The sequence below is a fragment of the Alternaria atra genome (genome assembly GCF_907166805.1).
Source record: "Alternaria atra isolate CS162 genome assembly, contig: 28, whole genome shotgun sequence".
Classification (NCBI taxonomy): domain Eukaryota; kingdom Fungi; phylum Ascomycota; class Dothideomycetes; order Pleosporales; family Pleosporaceae; genus Alternaria; species Alternaria atra.
In genome coordinates, this window is record NW_025091326.1 from 1,769,751 (window position 1) to 1,793,308 (window position 23,558).

General features: G+C 51.3%; 9 protein-coding genes across 9 annotated transcripts; 6 read left to right on the plus strand and 3 right to left on the minus strand.

The window, feature by feature from the left end:
• Positions 1-340: 340 nt before the first annotated feature.
• Positions 341-4,182, plus strand: ALTATR162_LOCUS7657 (uncharacterized protein; the record flags this gene model as incomplete). Its single annotated transcript, XM_043315285.1, has 3 exons — positions 341-1,149; positions 1,197-1,567; positions 1,616-4,182. The coding sequence occupies 3 exons, from the start codon at positions 341-343 to the stop codon at positions 4,180-4,182; spliced, it is 3,747 nt and encodes a 1,248-aa protein (XP_043171220.1).
• Positions 4,183-4,940: 758 nt separating this feature from the next.
• Positions 4,941-6,287, minus strand: ALTATR162_LOCUS7658 (uncharacterized protein; the record flags this gene model as incomplete). The annotated part of the gene is made up of 2 exons (XM_043315286.1): positions 4,941-6,084; positions 6,136-6,287. The coding sequence occupies 2 exons, from the start codon at positions 6,285-6,287 to the stop codon at positions 4,941-4,943; spliced, it is 1,296 nt and encodes a 431-aa protein (XP_043171221.1).
• Positions 6,288-6,363: 76 nt separating this feature from the next.
• Positions 6,364-8,252, plus strand: ALTATR162_LOCUS7659 (uncharacterized protein; the record flags this gene model as incomplete). Its single annotated transcript, XM_043315287.1, has 6 exons — positions 6,364-6,448; positions 7,296-7,379; positions 7,427-7,513; positions 7,651-7,796; positions 7,860-7,997; positions 8,046-8,252. The coding sequence occupies 6 exons, from the start codon at positions 6,364-6,366 to the stop codon at positions 8,250-8,252; spliced, it is 747 nt and encodes a 248-aa protein (XP_043171222.1).
• A 530-nt stretch (positions 8,253-8,782) lies between these two features.
• Positions 8,783-10,828, plus strand: ALTATR162_LOCUS7660 (uncharacterized protein; the record flags this gene model as incomplete). Its single annotated transcript, XM_043315288.1, has 1 exon — positions 8,783-10,828. The coding sequence occupies one exon, from the start codon at positions 8,783-8,785 to the stop codon at positions 10,826-10,828; it is 2,046 nt and encodes a 681-aa protein (XP_043171223.1).
• A 575-nt stretch (positions 10,829-11,403) lies between these two features.
• Positions 11,404-12,702, plus strand: ALTATR162_LOCUS7661 (uncharacterized protein; the record flags this gene model as incomplete). The annotated part of the gene is made up of 1 exon (XM_043315289.1): positions 11,404-12,702. One exon carries the CDS (start codon positions 11,404-11,406, stop codon positions 12,700-12,702), a length of 1,299 nt encoding a protein of 432 aa, XP_043171224.1.
• Positions 12,703-13,735: 1,033 nt separating this feature from the next.
• Positions 13,736-14,143, plus strand: ALTATR162_LOCUS7662 (uncharacterized protein; the record flags this gene model as incomplete). The annotated part of the gene is made up of 2 exons (XM_043315290.1): positions 13,736-13,938; positions 13,987-14,143. 2 exons carry the CDS (start codon positions 13,736-13,738, stop codon positions 14,141-14,143), a joined length of 360 nt encoding a protein of 119 aa, XP_043171225.1.
• Positions 14,144-14,693: 550 nt separating this feature from the next.
• ALTATR162_LOCUS7663 (uncharacterized protein) lies at positions 14,694-16,268 on the minus strand (the record flags this gene model as incomplete). Its single annotated transcript, XM_043315291.1, has 1 exon — positions 14,694-16,268. The coding sequence occupies one exon, from the start codon at positions 16,266-16,268 to the stop codon at positions 14,694-14,696; it is 1,575 nt and encodes a 524-aa protein (XP_043171226.1).
• A 1,024-nt stretch (positions 16,269-17,292) lies between these two features.
• On the minus strand, positions 17,293-19,620 carry ALTATR162_LOCUS7664 (uncharacterized protein; the record flags this gene model as incomplete). Its single annotated transcript, XM_043315292.1, has 4 exons — positions 17,293-17,692; positions 17,759-18,454; positions 18,519-18,948; positions 19,155-19,620. The coding sequence occupies 4 exons, from the start codon at positions 19,618-19,620 to the stop codon at positions 17,293-17,295; spliced, it is 1,992 nt and encodes a 663-aa protein (XP_043171227.1).
• Positions 19,621-20,629: 1,009 nt separating this feature from the next.
• On the plus strand, positions 20,630-22,550 carry ALTATR162_LOCUS7665 (uncharacterized protein; the record flags this gene model as incomplete). Its single annotated transcript, XM_043315293.1, has 5 exons — positions 20,630-20,654; positions 20,721-20,882; positions 20,933-21,921; positions 22,398-22,440; positions 22,498-22,550. 5 exons carry the CDS (start codon positions 20,630-20,632, stop codon positions 22,548-22,550), a joined length of 1,272 nt encoding a protein of 423 aa, XP_043171228.1.
• Between the last annotated feature and the right edge of the window lie 1,008 nt (positions 22,551-23,558).

Sequence of the window (23,558 nt, forward strand, 5' to 3'; positions counted from 1 at the left end):
CGTCGAGACCCTGGATCCATGTTTCGCAACTTCAACACTTGCACGTCTGCCAGATGGCACCGCCGTCCCATCTTTCTACCCAGTCCAATTCTTCGTTTCGCTTTGCTCCAACCTCTCCGCTTCTCCATTATCTTGTGTTGTAATTGCATCTTGTTGATAGGCCCTCCTCCCCTCCGCAGTGCGGAACTGTGAATGTCAACGAACACCCACGCTCACCGCACGCGACCCTGCCCGCCATGAGCCGCATTCACCTCTGGTAACCAACGTGGAATATCATAACAAACCTGTGAGTGCGATCCCTGTTCAAAACGCCATCATGCCCCAATAATACCACGCGCAAATGCTCGGCGACGAAGCCATAGTTAAGCTGAAGCGATCGGTGAGCGAGAGTGACCACCTCATCCCTCTGGGGGAGATGGCCCCGCCTCGCTCGCCGGAGAAGACCCCAATCCACAAGACACGGTCTAATCGCTCCTTCTCGTGGTCAAAGCTGACAGATTCAATCAAAGGCAAGAGAGGTCCTTCGTCGCGCTCTTCGCGCTCTTCTCGCTCTTCTCGCACACCTTCTATCGACAAGCGTGATATCTCGAGTCCAATCTTAGATCACAGAAGCCCGCTGTGTCCGTCCACATCGACGCCGAGGCTTCCCATTGCCCTCCCGTTAGCGTCTGTTCCGCGACAGCCTCAATCACGATCCAGTCCAGACACTATCAAGTTTAATCCCGCCAATCCTACCGCAAGACACTCATACTCTGCCTCCGACCCCACAAACTACGTCTCCCCTGGTGGGCGATCACGTCAACCTAATCGCCCGCCCCCACCTCTGCCAATTGCAACCAGTTACGAGAGCATAACGGGTACCCTAGTGGATAGCCCGTTGGAGCGCATAGCAGAGTCGCCTTTCGAGCCTTCCGAAGACGTTCCAATTGAACCGCTAAGGCTCGATAAAGCATACAGATATATGAGAGACATGGAACCTGCACGACTGCAGCCGCCCAACATGGGGGGTACCAAAGGGCGCGCCATGCAACAAGCAAAGGAGATGGAGCTTCTAGTTGCTGAGAGGGCGAAGCGAGGTGGTGAGGAACCGCCCCCATACGACTTCTACGAGCTTATTGGCAAGGGTGCATATGGTCGCGTCTACAAAGGGTGGGTATCACGGAGCGAGGCTAAGGACATTCACTGACATTAACAAGCAAGAGCCGTAATACCGGCGCGCTCGTTGCCATCAAAATCATTGAGATTGACAAAGTTGATTATGAGGAGATGACACACAAAAACCTCCAGGACACACTCAAGGAGATCGACATTCTGCAACAGCTAAGAGACAGCAAGGCAAGACCCTACGTCAATATCATCGAGGAGGCAAGGCCTGTTCACAACGAACTATGGATTGTTAGCGAATATGCCAGTGGTGGTAGTGTCAACACTCTGATGAAGCCCACAGCCATGACCAAGGATCCTGGACCTGGACTGGCGGAGAAGTTCATCATACCCATCGCTCGTGAGCTGGCACAGGGTCTCAAATACATCCACGAAGCCGGTGTGCTGCATCGAGATTTGAAGTGTAAGTGATCATGTTCCCACGTTTCTACATTCTGCTGACCACATACAGCAAACAACGTTCTCATCCTCGAAGACGGCCGCGTACAACTATGCGATTTTGGTGTCTCGAATACCCTGGAACCCGAAAGATCGAAGCGCTCGACTATTGTTGGTACACCTTTCTGGATGGCACCTGAACTGCAGAAGGAGTGGGTAAAGGATGCGGATCCGCATAGCTTGATGCAGCCCAAGGAGATATCTTACGGCAACGAAGTTGACATCTGGGCTTACGCCTGCACTGTCTATGAGATGGCTTGCGGCTATCCACCACATCACAAGATCGGGCAGTTCGACTTACCAACGGCTGGTGTCCCTGTGCTTGAAGGCGATCGCTTTTCTCAAGAACTGAAAGATTTCCTAGCTTTCGTCTTCCAACCGGAGCCACAAGATCGACCTACTCCGGATCAGATTCTGGAGCATCCCTATCTCGCAGATACTACTAAGATGTATCCAACTGTGTCGCTCGTCAAGTTGGTCGAAGACTACTATGTCTGGGAGCAGCAAGGTGGTGCACGCCAGTCGCTATTCAACCCATACGGCGCTCAAGCGCCAGATCCGCTTGCACCAGAGGCGGAAGACGACGACGATGATGACTGGTCTTTCAGCACATCAGAAGAATTCGAGCAGGAACATGCACCACAATTTGCCGACCCCTTCGCTGGTGGAGCAGGCTTCAATGGGATGGGCCTACCACCTGTCGCAGATATGGGACGATTCGAGCAGCTTCAGGCTAGGTTCAAGGAGGAGTCTATTGTTAGAGGCCAGAAACGTCTCAACAAGCTGTTCGATACAAACACGACACCATACCGATACAGTGCCGTTGATATGCCAGAGCCCTCGAATGGTCGCCCTCCCTCTGATCTAGTCCTACGCGACTTCAATCCTGGTGCGCCCAATCGCGAGACAGTCATCGACTTGGACTTTTCAATGCCATCAGCAGACGAGATACCAAGTATTGACCTGGGTGAGGTGCCCACCATCCGCGCGAATCGCATGAAGAGCATCATACGGGAAATGGAAGAAGAAGAGGAGCGCCGGGATGCTTTTAATGAAGAAGATGAGATGACTAAACGAGCCACGAAAGACTGGACTTTTCCTAGCATGAATGATGAGAACCGGAAGACCATGGAATGGTCATTTCCATCAGAGCAGCCTAACAGAAAGACAATGGAGTGGTCATTCGCTGCTGAGCAACCTAATCGCAAGACGATGGAATGGTCCTTCCCAGCGCAACCGCAGAAGCCCAATCGACGCACAGTGGAATGGACATTCGACGCTGCAATGGCAGAAGCCAACAACGAGGCCCCCAGGAACCGTACATCAAATCGGATCTCACGAAGACGCGAGACGAAAGAGTGGACATTTCCCAAGCAGGACGATAATCGCAAAACTCAAGACTTCGCTTTTCCAATGGGCAGTCCGACGGAGCCACAGCGCAGTCAGCACACCAAGACAGACTCTTCTTCTCCAGGTCTTGCCACCGGTTTCCGACCAAGCCTGCGACACGCTCAAACCGCACCACTTCAACCTGCAGTGGATGACAATGAATACCCTGAAATGATCAGCTCTGCACCTGGATCTCCCATTCGTTCGTCCATGATTGATCTAGATATGGCGATGGTGGAAGACTATCGTCCATCCACGTCGGGCTCTGAGGTCCTTACAGCAGGAACAGAGCGCATGAACGATAATCCATTCAACCTCGAAGATCAAGTACAACTATCACAGAACAACCATCGTGCCTCATTCCACATGAAGTCGCAATCAGAGCCGAACCACGCTGTACCAGGCTTGTTGACACCACAGCAGTACGATGAACAAGGCCATCCTACGAACCAAGACCCACACCATCCTAGTATGCACGCTCGAGGCGTCAGCTCAGCAAGCCAGGTACAATCGCACGCGAAACCAGCACCCAGCTCTGGTCAATACCACCGGGGCAACCAGCGCTCTCAGCAAATCATTTGGGACGGTTGGTCACACAACATGGCCTACGGGCTAAGCAGCGACGACCAGTCCCCTCCCATGAGCGTCACAACCGACACGTCGCTCGAGGAAGAAGACGTCGATGACCTTTGGGATACCTTCGAACGCCTCAACCTCGCAGCGCAACGGCGTCCCATGGGCCAACCATCCGCTCCTCTCCGTTCCTCACGTAGAAATGATTCCACATCCACAACCCTCACATCCACCACTTACACGCTCGATTCCGATACCGATGACTCGTACCACCACGGTAATCCTTACTCTTCTTCCTCGGACTTTGATCAACACGACACCCCACGCTACAGTCGCAAATCTACAATCGTCAGCGTCGGTCCGAATGGCAAGCCACTGGTCGAATTCCCTATCCCAACCGGTCCCGAGGTAGAGGCGCTGCTAGGCGTGGATATGGACGCTAGGATCATGGCGGATATGCTACTCAAGAGTGCGGTCGAACTGAGGGATGGTACCAGGGCTAGCAGGGACTTGCTGAGAGCGATGCGCTTACAAGATGTTGAAGGTGAAGACGAGGGCGATGAAGGAGCGGATGAGGAGATGAGAGGAGGTACTGTTAGGTTGAGGGGGCCTGGATGATTTATGCTTGGGTGATGGCGTTTACGGACTGGGAAGGCCGGCCCCTGGATTTAAGCCAAAATGGCGTTGAGCGATTTAAAGTGAGCTCTACTGGTACTGGATTGGTGGTCTGATGATATAGTATTTGACGAACCCACTCAAAGAAGAATCAGAGAGGGATATAATTCGAATGAAACATGATGAAATACCCCGCCTGCCCCCAGTTGTGATCAGAACATAGACTTGGTGATGATGATGATGATTATGACAGAATTTAAGAGCCAATGGGAATGAAGCGGGAGATAGTTCACTTGCTCCAGGCATGCTGTATTTCATACAGAGTATTCTTCGATATTGAAATGGCCTAACATATACTACAGAACAACGTGCAGGAAGCCCCCATTCACAAAACACTTTCGTGCCTGCAAACCTATAGACCATAATATCTACAATGTGAGCAGCCTCACGACCTGCGTAGAACTATAGCCATATATTTACTTGCAACTATCAGTATATACCCCGTTCGCTCCTGCCTACCATATGCTGTATCGAGAAAAGCCTCGCTATACTTTGATAGGTTGTGTTGCGAGCGAAATTGTACCGAGGCGAAAACGTTGCTCAGGGTATGGATGAGAAAACGCCGGGAATGTGGGAAAAAGGAAAAGGTGCCGTGGCATTCACTGAGACGCATGAGATCGGGTGCACGGGAAGGTGGGTATGGGTAATCGTAATTGGGCGTGAGAAAGATTTGAAACATGTGGATAATGAGACGACAACATCTACCGGTTACCGGCTTCGAGTTGTCCTGGAGTTGGCTGCTGCGGGACAGATGCATCTGCAGTGCTAGCAGCGCCACGGTTGCGACCGAACCAGCTTGAAAAGGTAGGGCCTTGTGTTCTGTTGAGCGTCATCCTCGATCGCCACCCTTGGTTTTCGCTAGTCTGCCCTGTCGCTTGTGATGTATCCCCAGCTACGCGCTCACGGCGAGTAGGCCGATTCAATCGCCCAAACCGGTCAACGCCTTGTCGCTGCTGGTAATCTGAATTGATGATCATGACGCGAGACCGAGAGAAGGGGTTGGTAGATGTCCAAACGGCTTGTGGTGGCGACCGAAGACCGGCGACTGAACGGCGACCAGTGACGGGATCGACTTCGCCTTCAGGACGGGGCTTGGGAACGTAGTAGTCGGCTTTGCAGAGAGGACAGCAGGCACGGCGACTCGTCAGCCATGGGTCGACACAACTGGCGTGGAAGGCGTGGCCACAAGACAATCCGCGTACATCGTCGTCATCTTCCAGGGTATCTAGGCAGATGGCACATGTGTCTCCCGGCTCCGCCAGCATCTCTGGTGCAGCAGCAGTGCGTATAGGATCCTCTTCGTCGTCGTCTGAGTCGTTCTCACGCTCGCGTACATTGGCTTGCGGTGTAGTACTCTGCCCTGGGACATTGTCCGTCTTCTCCGTGATCGCCTTCTTGTCCAACTGCTTCTCAACATCCTGCCCGTGCTCGCTCGTCCTGCTTTCTACGCTTGTTCTCGGGGAGGCTACCGGCTGAGTGGAGGAGTTCGGGGCGTTGAGGTCGTTGCGAGCCATGGAAAGCGCAGTGTCGGTTCTCGGTCCAGGGCCTTCATCCTGCGCACTGATGACGCCCTCGACATCCTTCAAACTTGTTGCTCTGCTCTGGGGTGCAGTCGCAATGCCGCCGTTGGCTGGTAAACCCTCGGTCTCGCGACTTGACTTCCATTGCTTGTACTTGGTCAGTGGGAACCGCTCGTTGACCTCGTCCATTGTCATCAACTTCTTCTCCCTCCTCCTCCGGTGCGGACGAGGCATGTTGGCCATGTCAATTGGCTCGCCATCTGCGGCAGCCTGAGCCGCGCGACGGCGATTATATCGGAAGCAGTACTTAACGCCGACGATAATCCTGAAGCAGTCAGTAAGAGGGAGCAGTCGCAAACCAACTGCTGATGCCTACCATAAGTTGGTGAAGACGACACCGAAACCCAAGGCAACAAAGAAAAGCAGCGGCGAACTGGTGGGGCCGCTGTTGTTATTGTTGTTGTTACTGTTGGAGCCGTCTGTTGGGGCAGGGGCGTTCTGCCTCGGATAGACAAGGACGTTCGACATGATGGGTAGCGGCGTCTTTACTATTCCATACACGGATACGATTGCTCGCGCTGCCGTAGAGAGGCGCGAACAGGTGATGCGCGTGTACTTGAGGAGTTGGCCGGATGCGGAGAGCCCTGGCAGAGGTGAAACAGACAAGGAGGCGGCTGGATACTACGAAGGTACAACCTCTCTGGGCGGTGGTAATGGCTGCGATATGGTCGAGGCGACGGCGGGCAGGGCTGGAAGAAGGGCCGGTGTGGTTGATGGAATTAGTTGATGGTGACGGCAACGACTGCGGCTGTGGCGATGGAGAGTCGGCTTCTTAGAGGCTATGATGGCTCGCAGTGACTGCCCGTGCCACAATCGCTAGCGGTAAATGGCAAGAGCAATGTTATCGGCCATGCGATGCGAAGGGTGCAAATGGTCGCGCGACAGACTCTGGACTTGTCGGGGTGGTGAAGGGCAGTGAATGGGTCGGCGAGTATCAGAATGGGGGAGGTGCCGGTCTTCAGGCGGACAAAGGCCGCAAAGGCGTCGCTAACGTCGACGGCAGGTGCCAAGGATGACGGGCAACCAGGACCATCTATGATAACAATGCCCGTCTCACAGAATGCAATGAGGCGACTTGGAGTGCAAAGGATTGCTAAGTATAAGGTTGTTTGCAAGATGACGGCGAAGGTCGTGAGTGCGCTGGGCGTTGCTTGCTATTGAACCATGCACATGTCACAGACAGAGTCCACGCAATGCACCTCGAAGCAGGGTTTCGGCGGCCGCATTCACGCCATCGCATGCAGGTGCTATCACCTCTAAGAAATTGCTGACACCCAGACGCCTGACAGATGGGACTGCGCTCCATCACTACTACAGCTCGGTCTCCATCTCATATCTCAGGTGCAGTGTACAATCTCTGATCAAAGGCCGCCGTGTTGCGTAGACATGTCAGATCCCTGCTACTCCGAGTGGAACCTTCCCCAGCGCTAACAATCTGCGAGTATCCACATGAACATCGTCCACCACTTGCAGCAGCCCAACTCCCCTGCTTTCTGCATCTTTTTCTCTCCTCGGCATCTCTTGGGAATTATCTCGACGGACCACTTTTCTTCAATTACCGTACGACTCCTTCGTCGTCGCTGCAAAAGCCTATCTAACGTCACTAGTTCCAATCTTCAAGCATTGCACTGCCGCAACTATGGCGGAGACCGCCGAGCGCAACCCAATCGTCTTCTTCGACATCACCCTAGGAGGTATGCATCCACCCATGTGACCCAGATAGTCTCTTTACCCCTCACCCCGCGCCATCTACTACGCGTTCTTCTTGGCCTAGCCCACAGTCGGACAAACGCCCCGCGACCCGACCATAGTGACTGACATAAGTGAACAGGGGAGAAGCTAGGGAGAATCAAGATGGAATTGTTCAAAGATGTGGTGCCAAAGACTGCTGAGAACTTCCGCCAGTTCTGCACTGGAGAGACCAAGAACAGCCGGGGGCAGCCACAGGGCTACAAGGGCTGCAAGTTCCATCGCGTCGTAAGTGCCATCACAGGGTTGCAGTGCACAACTGTCTGGCTTGGATCATACTAACCGATTCAGATCAAAGGCTTCATGATTCAAGGCGGCGATTTTGTAAACGGCAACGGTACAGGCTCGAGAACCATCTGGGGAACTGAAAAGTTTGCCGATGAAAACTTCACCCTGAAGCACGACAAGCCGGGTCTTCTATCAATGGCTGTAAGCTCATGTAAGCCGTCCGATCGAGTGCATCACTAACAATCGCAGAACTCAGGTCCTAATACCAATGGCTCTCAGTTCTTTATTATTACTGCCAAGAATGGCACTCCTCATCTGAACGGCAAACACGTTGTGTTTGGGAATGTCATTGAAGGCATGGATGTTGTCACCAAGATTGAGAACACAAGAACAGTAGCGAACCCGGAAGGAAAGCCAGTGCAAGATATCGCCATTGCACAATGCGGTGAGATGTGAACATGGACATGACCTGAAGTGTTCGTTCAACATAGGAGTCTACCACGCCCACCTCCTGGAGGTAAGATCTCAGACAATGTTTAGAGGACCCATGGAAACCCTGAAGAGCATTTTTTGTGGCCAACGAAGAGCTCACAGAATGATGACTGGTGGTAGGGCCAGCTCAAGCTACCAGTCTGGTATCAATTCTTGCGTATCTGTGATTCTCCAATTCTGGTACAAGCAAGTGCAGCATAAGACGAAGAAATGTATCTTCGAGACTTGACACACAATTAGAAGAAATGACTTGCATCTGCCTTCAAAACTTGCAGTGATTTTGGTGTTGGATCGGCGAACCATGGTGAACAGGTGTGGCTTACCTAAGTGACCCGCTGAAATTCTCTCGGGACTCAATACTTCGCAGCACAGTCGCGTGCGTCCACCCCCGCCGTCCTCACTAACAGTTTCACCAACGCACCGACGGGCGACACTTCTCTACGTTTCACGCTCCTGCTCAAATGTAAACCATTCGCCAACCATTTCCGCTCAACATGGTCGCTCTTGCCACGATGAACAGGACTCTCGGCACCGCCGCACCGAGCGCAGGTGGCAGCCTCAAACGCAAACAACCCGACAACTCGTCCGACGCCGAGAACACTACGCCGAGCCAACTCAAACGCCGTCGAGTCACATTCGACCCCGAAGTCGACGTACGGATTCTAAGTGAGCATCACGAGAAGAGTCTGGAGCTAGTGGGGGAGGAGGTACGGCGGGCGATAGAGAAGCATGCAACAGGCGAGAAGGCGGCTTACGACGGGCTCAAAGCCCTCTTCAAGGAAGCACCAACATCTACAAGCGCACCGTTATCACGACTTTTGCAAAAATACGTCATCGCACTCACCGAACACACGCCAAAACTGGACGGCAACTGCAAGGGTCTAGTACACGCTGTCATCGATTGCAGTTGGATAGCGCGCAATGACGACTTTCTGCGCTCCTACAGAATCTTCCTGCGCAGGCTGCTCTCAGTGCAGTCCAGCTACATGTCCACTGTGCTGCAGATGCTTGTCGACATGTTCCTGAACACGCCGTCTGTCAACGCTAGGCAGCAGGACGATCCGCCCATCCAACGAGTACGCCTACAAGCACGCATACACGAGACTCTCATGGGCATATTACGCTACAGTCCGATGGCGAGTTCCTTTCTCGCACCCGTCATCTCCAGCACCTTCCCTTTCTCCAACGACAGCGCGAAGACCCACGTTGAGTACATCCGAAACATATTCAGAGTTACAGAGTACGCCCCAGAGATCAAGGGCGAGATCCTGGCACTCGTAACAGACAAGCTGTGCAAGATCGATGCGCAGATGCAGGTGGACATGGACGACATTGACGACGACTTGGAGGAGCGACTGGTAGGCGAGGCCATCAACGAAGAGGAAGATGATGACAACGTGAGCGACGACGGCTCTGTATCAAGCGAGGAGAGTCTAGATCCGGAAGAACAACGGCTCAAGGACATCAAAGATATGATGCTCAAGCTCGATACAGTCATGGACGTACAGTTTTCCTATTACGACTCAATCTTCGAACGGAGAGATCTTCAAGAGATGGACCGCACATACCAGACTCTTATCGCCCAATTCCAGTCCATCATCATCCCGACCTACCGCTCACGGCATACTCAGTTCGTGCTTTTCCATTTCAGCCAGATGTCAACGGATTTCATGGTGCGGTTCGTAGATACCTGCTCGCAACTAGCTGTCGATCAAAATCGACCTCCACTAATACGAGCATCCGCATGTGCTTATCTTGCCTCCTACATTGCGCGTGGCGCTCACGTACCCGGCTTCGTGGTCCGCGACGTCTTTGACACACTGTGTTCGCAACTTGAGCGCTTGCGTGTATTGCACGAGCCTAAGTGCATTGGCCCAGACCTACGCCGATACGGCACATACTACGCTATCGCACAGGCATTACTATACGCCTTCTGCTTCCGGTGGCGCGACCTCATTGTCACACCTGATGGCGCGTTGCCTACCGACGCGGACATCATGTATCATGAAGGCGACTTCCAGTGGCACCGATCAACCCTCGAAATCGTACGCCGTAACATTTTCTGCAAACTGAACCCACTCAGAATCTGTGCACCGGACATTGTCAAGCAATTTGGCCGCATCGCCAAGCACCTCCGCTTCACATACGTCGATACACTGGTAGAGACAAACAAGCGTGTACGACTCTCTCGTAGTCTGGCTAGTGGTTACCTCAATGGTATCGGCGGCCGAGAGACTGCTCTCACCGGCAAGAAAGGTGAAGAGGCCTTCCTGATGGACGCGTACTTTCCATTCGACCCATACGTGCTTCCGCGGAGTAAGCGCTGGGTCGAGCACGACTACGTGCAATGGCGACCTGTACCTGGCATGCCAGTAGAAAAGGATGACGATGACGAGGATGAAGACGATGAAGACGAAGATGAGGATGAGGACGAGGATGATGCTGATGACGACGATGACAGCACTTCGGATCAGGACGACGACGTTGATGTCGCAAATCCCGATGATCTTGACGACGGTAGCACTGAGGCTAGTCTATGATCGTTTCTCATACATTGCATTTATGGCGTATACAGGTGCGGGAAAGCATTGAGATCAGCATTTTACTCGGCGCTGGTCATGACAAATGGGAGCCCCTGTTTGTTCTCTTGTTGCTGGGCTTGTTTGGTATGGCCTTATCACTTGCTCGTTGATCTTTTCCTGTATGATTGAGCGTTTACATCTGGGGGAGCTAGTCATGTTTCCGCACAGTTGACTGCCTAAAATAGGCACATTTACGTTTACACTAGAAGGAGAATGAAATGAAAAATTTAATAACAAGACTAGCATCTTCTAAAGATCGTTTGTCGGCCATAGTCAGGCTCTTATTTCCAAGATCAATGATGTAAATTCGAAGGAACAACTACGCTTTACATGCAAGTGCTAGGGTCATGTCCAAAGCTCCAGGCAGCGCGGTGAGCAGAAATGGAAAGAAACTCTAGGCGCGGTGAGTAAAGAGGAAAAGACTATCAGCTGGCCAATTAAGGCAGCCCGGCACTTGGTCCTCAAGTGTAACTTCACCCCACATCTTCCTGTAGGCAACAACCTTAATTGCCCTCACTCAACATACAGAAAATATGTCGACTCTTACCCTTACTACAATACCGGCTGAGATTGTCGCTTTCATATTTGAGTACTTCGTAGATGATCATGAAACGCTTGAGCGTCTAAGCAAGGCCCATCCAAGCTTCGCTCCACCGGCAAATGCAGTGCGCCATAGTATTCGAAGAGTCCTGGTACGCGGGAACGGTGCGCAAGAAGCATGTAAAGAGCTTGTTGAAAGCCTTCATCGAAGCCAGAACGGGACACAATCCGACGACAGCTCGACCATCAACTCCAGTGATGCTCTCATCGGGCCGATACGCTATCTTGAGCTTGTGTTTGATAGCCGGGCAGAGTTCCGTCTGGCAGATGCAACACAGGGAGTGCTGGACTCTCTCCCGGCTGTCCGACACGTCACACTCAAGATCAACGCTCGCCCTTTCCCTGAAACACCTTACCAAGAAGTGATTGCGGATTTTGAAGAAAAGGTCCGCGGAGCCGTTCAGGACTACTCAACACTCATGGGCATGCTCAATACATTGAAACCACATCGAAGAATCGGCATGAGTCTTATTCTCAACGACTGCATGCTCCGCTCTTCCCCAATCATCGCACAACAATACCCAAACGTTGTCTTACGAGAATTCGACGTCAAATACTACTTATACTACGCTAACACCATGGTCGCCCTAGCCGAGCGCTTGGTATACGCAACAAAAACCCTAACGGACATGACGATACTGGAGGACCCAAGAAACGGCTGGCAGTACTGTCAAAGCCCCCGCATGCCCTTCTCGGGCTTGTCCGTCCTCAAACGACTACAGATACCCGCTAGTTTGTGGTTCGAGGAAGCAGCTTACAGCAGCCACGGCGGCCCACAGGGTTTCCTGTGGAAGCGCGAAGGAACTATCCGCCCGTCCGTTGTCCACTTACTGCCTTCATCTATATCTTCACTCCGTGTAGATTTCACCGGTAGCTCTGGGATCTTCGCTGTTGGCACAGGTTACCGTGAAGCGTTTTCTCGTATGACCTCTGACGAAGCCAAGATGAAGATGAAGCCCGCTTGGGAATGGATCTATGAACTTGCTGCTCATCCCTCACAGTTCCCTTACCTGAAGCATGTTGCGGTGTTGGAGTTGAATAACTTATCTGGTGAGATGGCTAGGGGAGCCCGGGCTTACAAGCCTGATGTGTCGGTGGACTGGGATCCGCCGCTCGAGTTAAAGAAAGCGTTTGAGGATAAAGGGATGGAGTTGAGAATTCAGATTAGGGGCAAGGAAGTGGCCGTGTCGACGAGGCAGGAGCGTGACAATTCCAGTGTTATCGCGGCGTGATAGACGGAATTACACACTTGATATGTTTCAAAGCATGGGAAGTCTCAGGTCGATACGCGGAGGAGGTACATTCTCGTTTTTCCGTTGGTAGTACTAAGCAGTATCGACGCCATTGAACGCGTCGCATAGGCCCGCGGTATTGGAATCAACCTATGCACATCATCACATAGGAGTACAGATGGGTTGCTCTTCAGTAGTACACTCTCACCAAAGCTTACAGCTGATCGCAAAATAACCAAATTATTCCTCAAAAACGTATTAAGCGATGAAAGGCTTTTGTTAGGATATTATATATGCAACACTCGCATCTGGTCGTTCGACTAGAGAATTTGTAGCAACACAATCTAAATGGGAATCCGAAGCCCTGGGATTATGCCTCCTTTAGACTTCTTGTTGCCGACATTCCAGGGTAATGGCGGTCCAGGGCGACGATGAAGCCAACATGCAGTGGGTACCGTGAACGCAGCCCACAAAAATCCAACTAAGAATAAGACGGTACGCAGGGGTGTAGTTGCTGAGAACTTTGAGTCAGAAGCCTCGGCCTGGCAGTAAATGAAGATTATAGTGATGCTGATGACTTGGACAAGAACCGACGCGGCATATCCAATACCGATCCCTTTCGACGAAATTGTATTGGAGAGCTTCAGTGAAGGTGAGACGTCTCCAGGTGTGGCTGTTATCGCTTGCTGTGGTAAGTGACTGAGAAGCGCAATGGTGGCAAGCCTGTCTGGTACCAGACCTTCGTTGTCCAGAGTATCGTCATCGTCGTCGTCATCGTCGTCGTCGCCATCAGTGTCTTTGGAGACGGAATGGACATTATCAAGTTGTACAGAGTGGAATTTCTGATTTTGGCTTATCGAGGAATGATTTGCTACAAGCGGAAGAAAAGAGTTGAGCAAGACGAAAGAAGAACCCAAGCTGGCAACACTCACAATCGTTAAGAACAGCCCAACTGGAAATATGCTGGGATGCACAAAGTTGAACAACATGCATGCCGTAGAGCCACCTTTCAAATCCTAGCGTACAACACGCGATGTGGCTACTCATCTTTCCTGAGGGCACGAATTCGTTCAGTAACACACGGGGAATGAGCAAGAAGTGGGCCAACAAGATGAATATCCATGACCTCAAGAATGTCCTCTTACCAAGGACTGAGGTTTTGCAATTCTGCTTGGAAGCATTGAATCCCACTGTCCAGAGGATGTATGACTGCACTATAGCATACGAAGGTATCCCGTAAGTCCTTATCCTAACTAGTGGCTCAATTTTCTGACTGTTCTCTAGTCCCGATGAGTTTGGGCAGGATATCTACAGTCTTCAAAATCTCTACATCGAGCATCAAAACGCTCCGGTGACCCATATCCACCGGCGCCGCTTCGGTGTTGGCGAAATTCCTCTCGGCGATGCTAAGGCCTTCGATCAATGGCTCTATAGGCGATGAGCCGAGAAGGACGAACTGCTAGCACACTTCCAGCAGCATAGCTGTTTCCCGGCCGACGAGGGTTATGTCGAGACCGAAACCAAGTTGAACAGCTCCTTGGAAATTTTACAGACTATAGCTAGTGCACTAGCTGTACTCGTAGTGTGGTGGATCGCGAAGACTATTACTCAATGCTCCACAGCCCCTCTATTTTCCGATAAGTAACAAGAGACAAAATTCCCGAGTCAGGTATGGGTATTGCAGACATCGGGTTTCAAGAAGAGGTTTTATATGACTTCCAACTTCTAGCATTCTGGCCAGGCTGTCGAATCCTAGCTTCATCACCAAGCGTGACGATTTTGGCGTCTCGTATATTTGAGCAGTGCGATAGAATCAAGTACATTTTTGGCATGTTTGGAAGCATAGAAGCTCTTCATGTATCTAGCTTCCTTGTCTATAGACCTTAGCAGTATACTAAGAACAAATCTAGATAGCTGAAACCAGTCTTACCTCCTACGTCAAACTCCGAGAGGGCCCAAATATATCCTGCACGTGCATGTAGTACTCCCATTCACCACTTCTTTCTATACCTCGCAAGTCGAATATCAAGCTCAATACCCGCACTTTCGAATACTTCCCTCATTAGTTCTGGTGGTGAATAAGGACTTGGCGTCCTGTATCCGCTATTCTCTCGAAACTCGGTCAGTCTAAGACAATCCAACTCTGGTAAAACACCTTCCCTGCGTTGCTTCTGGTCCGCAAACTCCCTGATCCAGCCAAAACCCTTCAATTGCGTGGTCTGGGATGTGAGAAGAAACTGTTCGTGTAAGCCTTCGCCCGAGACGAAAACAACTTCGGGCCACATGAACTGGATTTCCAATTCGCGGAGTGATGGAGGGACGAGGCTGTATGCGCGGACAGCGCAGCGGTCCTGTTTCTTCCACATCCAAGCATTTTTGGGTGCGTTGGGTAGCTCGCAGGTGCGATCGTACCAGAAGGCCGAGGTAATCTTCAGGACCTGCAGATGTTTGAGGAACGAAAAATCGGCGTGGATGGAATGGTAAACTTGGACAGCAGGATTCGTGAAGTGTGCATATAGCGGTTCTAGCAGTCCTAGTTCTTTCAGGGAAGAAGCAAGCCCTGTATTTACTTCTAGGATGTCTATGACGGTGGCGAGTGGGGTAGCGCCGACAGATCTAATGTGAGTTGGGTAGGCGTGAAGAGAAGTGATGGTGATGAGTAGTGACTGGAGATTCTTGGCGTGGCCGAGTAGTCTTCCCATAGCGATAGGGCTCATGCTGAAATCTCCTAAGTTGACGTGTGTGAGGTTAGAGAGGAAGGTAGGCTCGAGCCAGTTGTGAGGGATACCTGACTCTAAATAGCTGATATTGAGGCCAGGGGCGATATGCCAAGGGGTGTCAGGACTGATTACGAAAGACTGAAGGGTAGGTATCTGAATGAGTTTGCTGAGAACCTTTAGCGTTGGTGTCGTCAAGGTGATTGTCTCGATCTGGAGGTCTTCGAGCATAGTCCATAGTTGCTGCATACAAACATGCTGGAGTTTGTTCCATTCTGAACCCGCCAGCCGATCTTTAACGGCGACTTCGATGCTACGCAGCTTGGGCAGTTTCTTCAGAATCGTATAGGCTTGCGTGTTGAAAAAGAGCGGTGCACCCCATTCGGAATCTATCCGAACATGACGCACATAGTCTGCCAGATACGGTACCGACATGATAGCCTGCAGAAACAGAGCACAGGTACGCTGTCGGGCCATCACCTTTCCGTAAGACTTCTCTTGCTTGTGGTTCGGTGGGATCTGAGCGTCTGGTATGGGTAGCAAGAATGGGGGCATTAGGTTGAGACCTGGACGTCGATTTCTCTGTTCAACTTTCCATTCCATGCGATCGGAGCGCCCCGGTAGGTAGCCAGCTTCATCCGCCCTGGTGATAAATGGTTTGGCCAAGGTAGACTGTGCTGGAATATGGATTGTGTGGAACAAGTGGCGTTGAGCGGACTTCTTGAAGGATCGATGCGTCTTGATCAAGCTTTTCAAATCTTCTCGGTCCACATCAGCGAAGATTTGATCCAAGAATTCGTTTGGAAGCTTAGTGAAAACGTCTTTGGCCGTAGTTCCCCAAGCACGCATTTCTACAAAAGATTTAAAGATCATTTGACGCTGTCAGGTGGTTGTCTTAGCTGTTTGTTGATAGAGAAGACAGATCAAAGAATGAGTCTGGTGAGGTGGAGGTAGGGTGGGCGAATTGGTGTTGAATGTATTTCATTGAGGAAGGAGGAAGGGAATATGAATATATAATCATAGAGACAAGGGCGTGAGAGAGTCTGCACGGGTGTACATTGTGATAGCCCGTAGGAACTTCTACAAGAAACTTCGTGAAGTTGATAAGTAGATAAGCGCCTCTATCTCAGGCTACTGCTGCCTGGCTTTCTTTCGTGCTTGTCATGGAAGGTGAAGGTAGAGGCTTTGACCGAACGACTCTTCGCAAGTGGTGTGAGAGTTCACCACTGAATTACCCCCTTCACTATATCCGTTGATACAGTAACGATACGCTCGTAATGGGTATGGCTATTACGTAAGGTCTGCGCCTGATACGCTAAGAGATACCAAGGGTGAAAGGAAGCCACATTGTTTGGCCACAGCTGACATAGTGAAATTCTCCAATACATGCCATACTCATGTAGTATCGGGTCGACCTCATGTCCTCTCCAATCGGTTATGGCGATAGAGATGCAGACTCATTCCTATATTGACGGCCTCCTGGACAGGCTATGATGTAAGCGTTATTTGGTTTTTATGGCGTTAAAACCCTCTTAGAGCAATGGTAGACAAACGATAAGCTCTTTCAGTATCGGACTCGAGAGGGTCCTTCAACGACATCAGCACCTCGAGGCGCTTTCCTCTTGCGAGTACGCACCCCGACGTCCGCACTTTTGCAACCCCTAGTTCCTGCAGAACATTACAGATCTGACAAGATCAACTACAGTCGCATGTGGCTCTGGTCAAGCGCAACACCGAATGCAAGGCCACTGCGACTGGCTTAGCGACGGGCCCAAGGCTAAGCTGACCCTAGGCTTGAATGCTGCCGATCAACTGACAAAGTGCAGATGTATACACATCGAGTCAATGACTTTACAGCGTTCAAAAGCCTGGCCTATTGCTCGTGATGGTTGTGCGATCCGTTCATCCAGTGTGCGTAAGAATGCTGGGTCGTGGGCCCTGTACATTCACCAAGAACGTTAGCACCCAGCAATACGGGTATTGATGGGGGTTTAGAGCGATTGGGGTTGCACATACACGTGAAAGCATAGCCACTGCCGAAAGTGTACAACGAGTCGTCTGGCATTCCAGAGCCGCAAGCCTCTGCTGTTGCGCTTCGATCGTCGGGATTGTCTGTGTATCCTTCGTTCGGATGATCGGGACCCAGACTGAGAGCAGCCCAGTCGATGCTTTCCCACGCGTTGAAATCTGGCTCAGCAACGTGGTGTTGTAACGGACCAACGGGGCTATTGGCGTCTTCAGCTTTCGATGGCGCTTCGAATAATGGCGCGAGCCTACATACAAGAAGAACTCAAGTATAAGCAAACGAATGCATGGGCAAGAATGTACGGTCATCTAACCTGAGATCAACAACCCTGTCCCATAAATGACATACAGCACCATTGAGCTTGTAGCTAACCCAGCCGCAGAGATGTAGTCGTTCGAGAAGCGTTTCAGCTGATAGGATATCGAATTCTGCACAAGCGAGCGATGTTTGATACACAAACCATGTGCTATCTGGCGAGGGTTCTGCTGATATCGCACCAATAGAGAGGATCCAGAGCAGAAGATCGGGACAATGCTGCCACTCGTTGCGGATGGTACAGTTCAATGCTTTCTCAAGTCGCTTGCTTGCTGCAAAGTGAAGATGGTGGACGTGTGACTGCAGCTTCATTGCTTCTGTCGTGCGTACTGTGAATATGAGCAGCGCAACACAAAGTGCGTCTTCGAGAGGGGTAACAAGATGCTCGTTCTCGCGCAACCATGTTAGAAGAGAGCACTCCAATACACAAGAGAAATTCTGAATGTCGAGAGGGTCTAGAGGACTTTCGGGATCACTGAACCAAACGTTGAGATCGGCTATCAGGAAAAGCACCGATTCCACCAGGGCGTTAAGCGACTCTTTGATACCTGCATCCCGGCAGTAGTTAATTAGATGTTGCGAGATGCGCGGTTCATAGCCTGGAGGATGACGCGGGCGGCCTGCTGTGCTGATGAAATCCAATGTAGAGGGGCTTGGCGCTTGGAAGCTGAAGATGGCGTGAGCGGTCGAATGCCTGATGCTCAGTAAGCACATGCCAAACCGGTTCGGGACAGAACGTAGGAGTGAAAACTACACACCAAAGCATAAAGGCCTGAAGGATGCGATTCGTATTGATTGCTCTTAGTCCTCCACGCAACTGCACCATTCTTTGCAAGCCTCTTTCATGGATCTTGAGTTGCGCAGTGTGGTCCTCGTGCTGTTCGAACGATGGCAAAAGGAGACTCTCCTCTATAGTAAGTAAGTTGAACACTGCACCGATATTCGCGTCCGAAATGCCATCTGGTGTTAGTATCGCGGCATTGACAGCAGCAGTCGCCTGTGCTCGATGGTATAGGATGGCATCGATGGTACCTTTTCCGAACACGTAGGCGTGTAGCGCGATCGTAGCGAGAAGACTGTGCATGAACCCTGGGTTACTTATGGCCGTCCCGAACCAGTCCGATTTCATCAAGGTAGACCGATGACGGACGTCGACCGCGATTATACCTGGTGCCATCTCCGTTGAAACTACACGATATTAGTCAGTGTGCGGACACCAAGACTACTGCCCATCGAACTATTTGGCGCCCTGAAATCGACTACATGATATACTCTGCATTCTCCCTATTGTTGCACTGCGCTCTTGGCCAACGCGCCGAACAGGGTTGCCGTGCCACGAACCCGGCAAACTGGAAAACCTTCATGGAAACAGTGATGCAGGGACTGGAACTTACAATGCTTCAGCAGTTCCGATACGCTGCGGGTAACTTCAACAGATGAAGTCCGAAAAGGATCGAACAATTGATTATTTGGGTCTTCTGCAGGCGCCGCAGGCTTGAGCAGAAGACACCTTTGGCAAAGCCTCTCACCAGGGCGACATAGAAAAATCTGACAGTCTGGACAGACATGTTTCTTGACTGTTGCATGGCCTTTGGATTCTGGGGAGGAAAAGTAATCAGACTTGTTCGCAAGAATTGGTGGACTTGGTGTGGTTGTGTTTGGCGTGGACGCACATGTACTGTTGGGACTTGCGCTTTCCGGACTTCCAGTTTTCCTTTGTTTTGCACCAAGTTTGCTTGTAGACCAAGGGTTCTTCCTGCGCGCGTTCTGCATGACGAAAGAACGAGCATTGCGGCGACCTTGGCGAGACGTCTTCGCTTCAGCTGCATCGACAAACAAGAAGTCTTGTTGATTAGACATTGTCGGTTAGAGCCGCTAAATCTCCCTTCGGTAGCTCTTTCGGGCCCTCGAGCGGTCCCTCCCGTCACAGAACTAGCAATATGCCGAGTTGTCCTGTTCTGAGATGTGGTAGATGGTGGGGCTTAGCAGGGTGTAGCCGGGAAGACGTTGCGAGTGGTGACTAGGCCAGGCATTCCTAATCCATACTCGAGTACCACCATTTTGGTTCTGACATCTGCCGGGACGATGTTGGGCTGCGGCGGTATCGTCTTTGATGTTACTGGAGGTGATGGAGGGGCGCGAGCTGTGAAACTATCAAGGACCCGATTCGTATTAGGCTGCAGAAGCGAAGTCGGGTGGGACGGGGTGTCTCCGCCGATGCCAATCTCTCAAATGATGATGAAGACGCTACGGCCTATGCTGGTCTTAAACCCGTACGCGAAATGGTTTTATAAGGTTGCGAACGGCGCACGGTTTCTGTCTATATATGTAGGCGATGGAGTTTACGGGTCGCTTTCCACCGAAAGGTATCAAAAATAGTATCATCCACGGCCAGTGGCCAAAGTTGCGTGACGTTCATAGGGCATGTTGCCGGTCCAGAATTCTGGAGATGAGAGTGTAGGACGCCACAACCGATATTAGCAGAAGCCGGGGCGCGCGATAGTCTCATTCATGCATCGAATAGAAACTTAGACAAGTGTTGCCTGAGTTCGCTAGAGACGCTATGCATTACCGAGTGTTGATGAGTTGCCGTCTGAGGTTCGATTGATACCGGGTATGACGCACTCTTGGCTTTCCGGCGCGCTCGGAAATACTTTTTGTATATGCAGTGCAAGTGAAGCCCGCAAACACACGTACAGACGCAGTTTGCGGTCAGAGGGAAGTGAGCACGCCGATATGTGGATCCGAAGAGTATGTGAATAAGTGAAAGAGCCAAGGAACAAAGAGCCCCCGGCCCCCGGCAACTACTGGGCACGCGCGACGGAACCGCGCGTACCTTGGACGTTCGGAAGCTCTGTCAACACCCGCCATGCAGGCAGACGGAATTATACAAGGTATGCCATGCGTGCTTATTCTGTTGATGGTGGCGCTCGTAAACTAACCGCGTCTTTCGACCTTAGGCCTTTCAGAAATTCCTGCACATATTCTCCATGCGGAATTGCTCCGAAGACAACAGGAGAATGACGAGCGACCGAAATGCGGAAGCAAAGGCGGCAAGGGACACTACAATACACCTGTACATGTCTTCGCCTTGTTCTTGATACTCACACTGAGTACTGCAGGTTCGCATCTAACTTGACGTATCTCCAATGCACTACTGACCCTCTCGCAGCTTGCTCCTTCCCCATTGTTGTCAAGCGCTTTCCCTCGATACCCGTTCCGCACCAATTCCTCTTCATATCCAGACACTTCGGTACCGGTGTCCTAATAGCGACCGCCTTCGTCCATCTTCTCCCGACCGCCTTCGAATCCCTGACCGACCCATGCCTACCCCGGTTCTGGAATGAAGGCTACTCGGCTATGCCGGGCTTCATAGCCATGAGCTCAGTCTTCATGGTGGTAGGAATTGAGATGTTCTTCGCATCGAGGGGAGCAGGCCACTCACACGCGACTGGCTACGACGACCTAGGCCTCGATGATCATCATGCGAATGCGCGCCCAGGACACAAGAGAAGCCACAGTTATGGGAGGTTTAGCAACGGCACACCGAGAATAAGTGGCAACGTGCCAGGCATCGTGCTGCATGATGTAGAATCTTCGGCCAATCTGATGGCAGGCCGATCACCGTCCTTTTCGCTGGCATCGCCGATGACGCCTAGCGATCCCATGAGCCGGAAGTCCATGGACGACGATGATGACTCCGATCTTGAGATAAGCAGGGAGGAGCTGGAACGTCAGAATGAAGAGCATTCAGAAGACGAGTCTCGCCTACTGCCCGGTCCCAATGCTCAGCATCATACCCATGGATCTGGAGGCAACTCGTCCGAAGACGCCGAGAAAACGGAAGCCCAAAATAAGAAGCTACTATTGCAATGTCTCCTCTTGGAGGCTGGTATCCTCTTCCACTCCATCTTCATAGGTATGGCCCTCTCAGTCGCCACTGGCACCGCCTTTATCGTGTTTCTTGTAGCCATCTCCTTCCACCAAACCTTCGAAGGCTTCGCACTCGGCTCCAGGATCAGCGCCGTCCGCTTTCCAGTCGGTTCACCCAAACCGTGGTTAATGGCTCTAGCTTACGGAACCACTACACCCATTGGCCAAGCAATAGGCCTGGCTATCCACACTTTGTACGACCCAGCTAGTGAAGCTGGCTTACTGACTGTGGGTTTCATGAACGCCATATCTAGTGGCTTGTTGCTATTTGCTGGCTTGGTAGAGCTTCTAGCTGAAGACTTTCTTAGTGACGAAAGCTATGTGACGTTACGTGGGAAGCGGCGACTGCAGGCCTGTGCCAGTGTCGTAGGCGGGGCGTTATTAATGGCACTAGTCGGCGCATGGGCATAGTCTCTAGTATTCTCTTCTTTGTATATTCTAAGCGTGCATCATGCATATATCTGGCGTTATGAGTGGATGCATGCAGGTCAATCTGCTTCGTAATCATAATCACCCAAGCGACTTTTCGCAGAGGCCTCTATTGGCTCGATCTTGTCAAAGTGCGTATTGCCACATGGTCATGTTACATTACGGACTTGTCCGGCGTGCTCCACACTACTTTTCGACCTCCTCTTGTTCCTCTGTGCTCCCTACCCTGTATAACCCTTGAGTGCCGCTGTTTCCCTCGTCTCTTCCGATTCCAGCCTCCTGCTCCAGTTGTTTGCATCGTCGTACCAAATCACTCACGTGAGCATCTTCGCTGTTATAGCTCAATCCAAGCAGGGCAGTCTCTAAGTTGTAAAGGTACTCCTTGTTCTCGCCACTTGGCCCTTTGCCTATGGATCACATCAGCATGAGGATCTTCTTGAAGAAATAGGAAGTAATCCAGCAGACGCAAAAAAAAAAAGAGAAACAACTTACTCTCCAATATCTTCCTTGCCAATGCATCAGGATCTTGCGCACCCAAGAACTGTGGATTCTCTGGCAACCCAATATACACCAAACACTTGATACTCCCCGCCTCCTCCTTCACACTCACTGTGTTGGTAGCTCTGATACCTGACCACACGCCTCGTTCGGCTTCATTCGGCTCCGAGTCGCGAGGTGGAGAGGTGACTTCTGTCGTACTAATCGCAGGATGAAAAGGAGTAAATTGAATCGAATACCCGTTTATTTCGCGGATGTCGAGGTATTGGCGTACTTCTTGGACGTGGGAGGCGGGGATATGATATGCAGCGCCCCACACTCGCTCGGTGGATTCATGCTGTTTTTCTTGCTGTTAGGTTTCTGGGGGAAAGGCATGTTGGGTGCAGTTGGGTATGCTGAGTAGAACGGATAGAGGTCAAGGGGGAAAAGGACGACGTACAATGTCTGTCAGAGTCTCCCAATGCGCTTTATCGATCAACGTGACAACACGTCCTGGTGCTTCGGGCGTTCCCCGGTGATCTTCACTGTATCATACCAACATTAGCGTACTCTGCATAACCCACCCCGCTTCTCCATGTATCCATCGGATGATGTTCATACCTCGCCTACTACCATTAGCAAAGAAGATTCTCACATCACATCTCCGCATCAATCGAGGGAAACATACCTGCCAGAACCTCCTCACATATCCTTCAATGTATCCTGGAAGCCGTTGATCTATTCCTCACCGTCAGACAAAGAAACACAACTCCAAAAGGCACAGAATAGCGTGTTTGCTTTTGTCATGGGCATGCTCGGGCCGTACCGTAGTGTGGCGGTGGTTTCCATATTAAGCTCCTAAGACCGAGGTGTTAGCTATTCGTATCTAGAAACCCTGTTCATCCGGCTGCTTTACCCGTATCCAAAGATCCAGAAATCATCATTGTTGCCAAAATTTT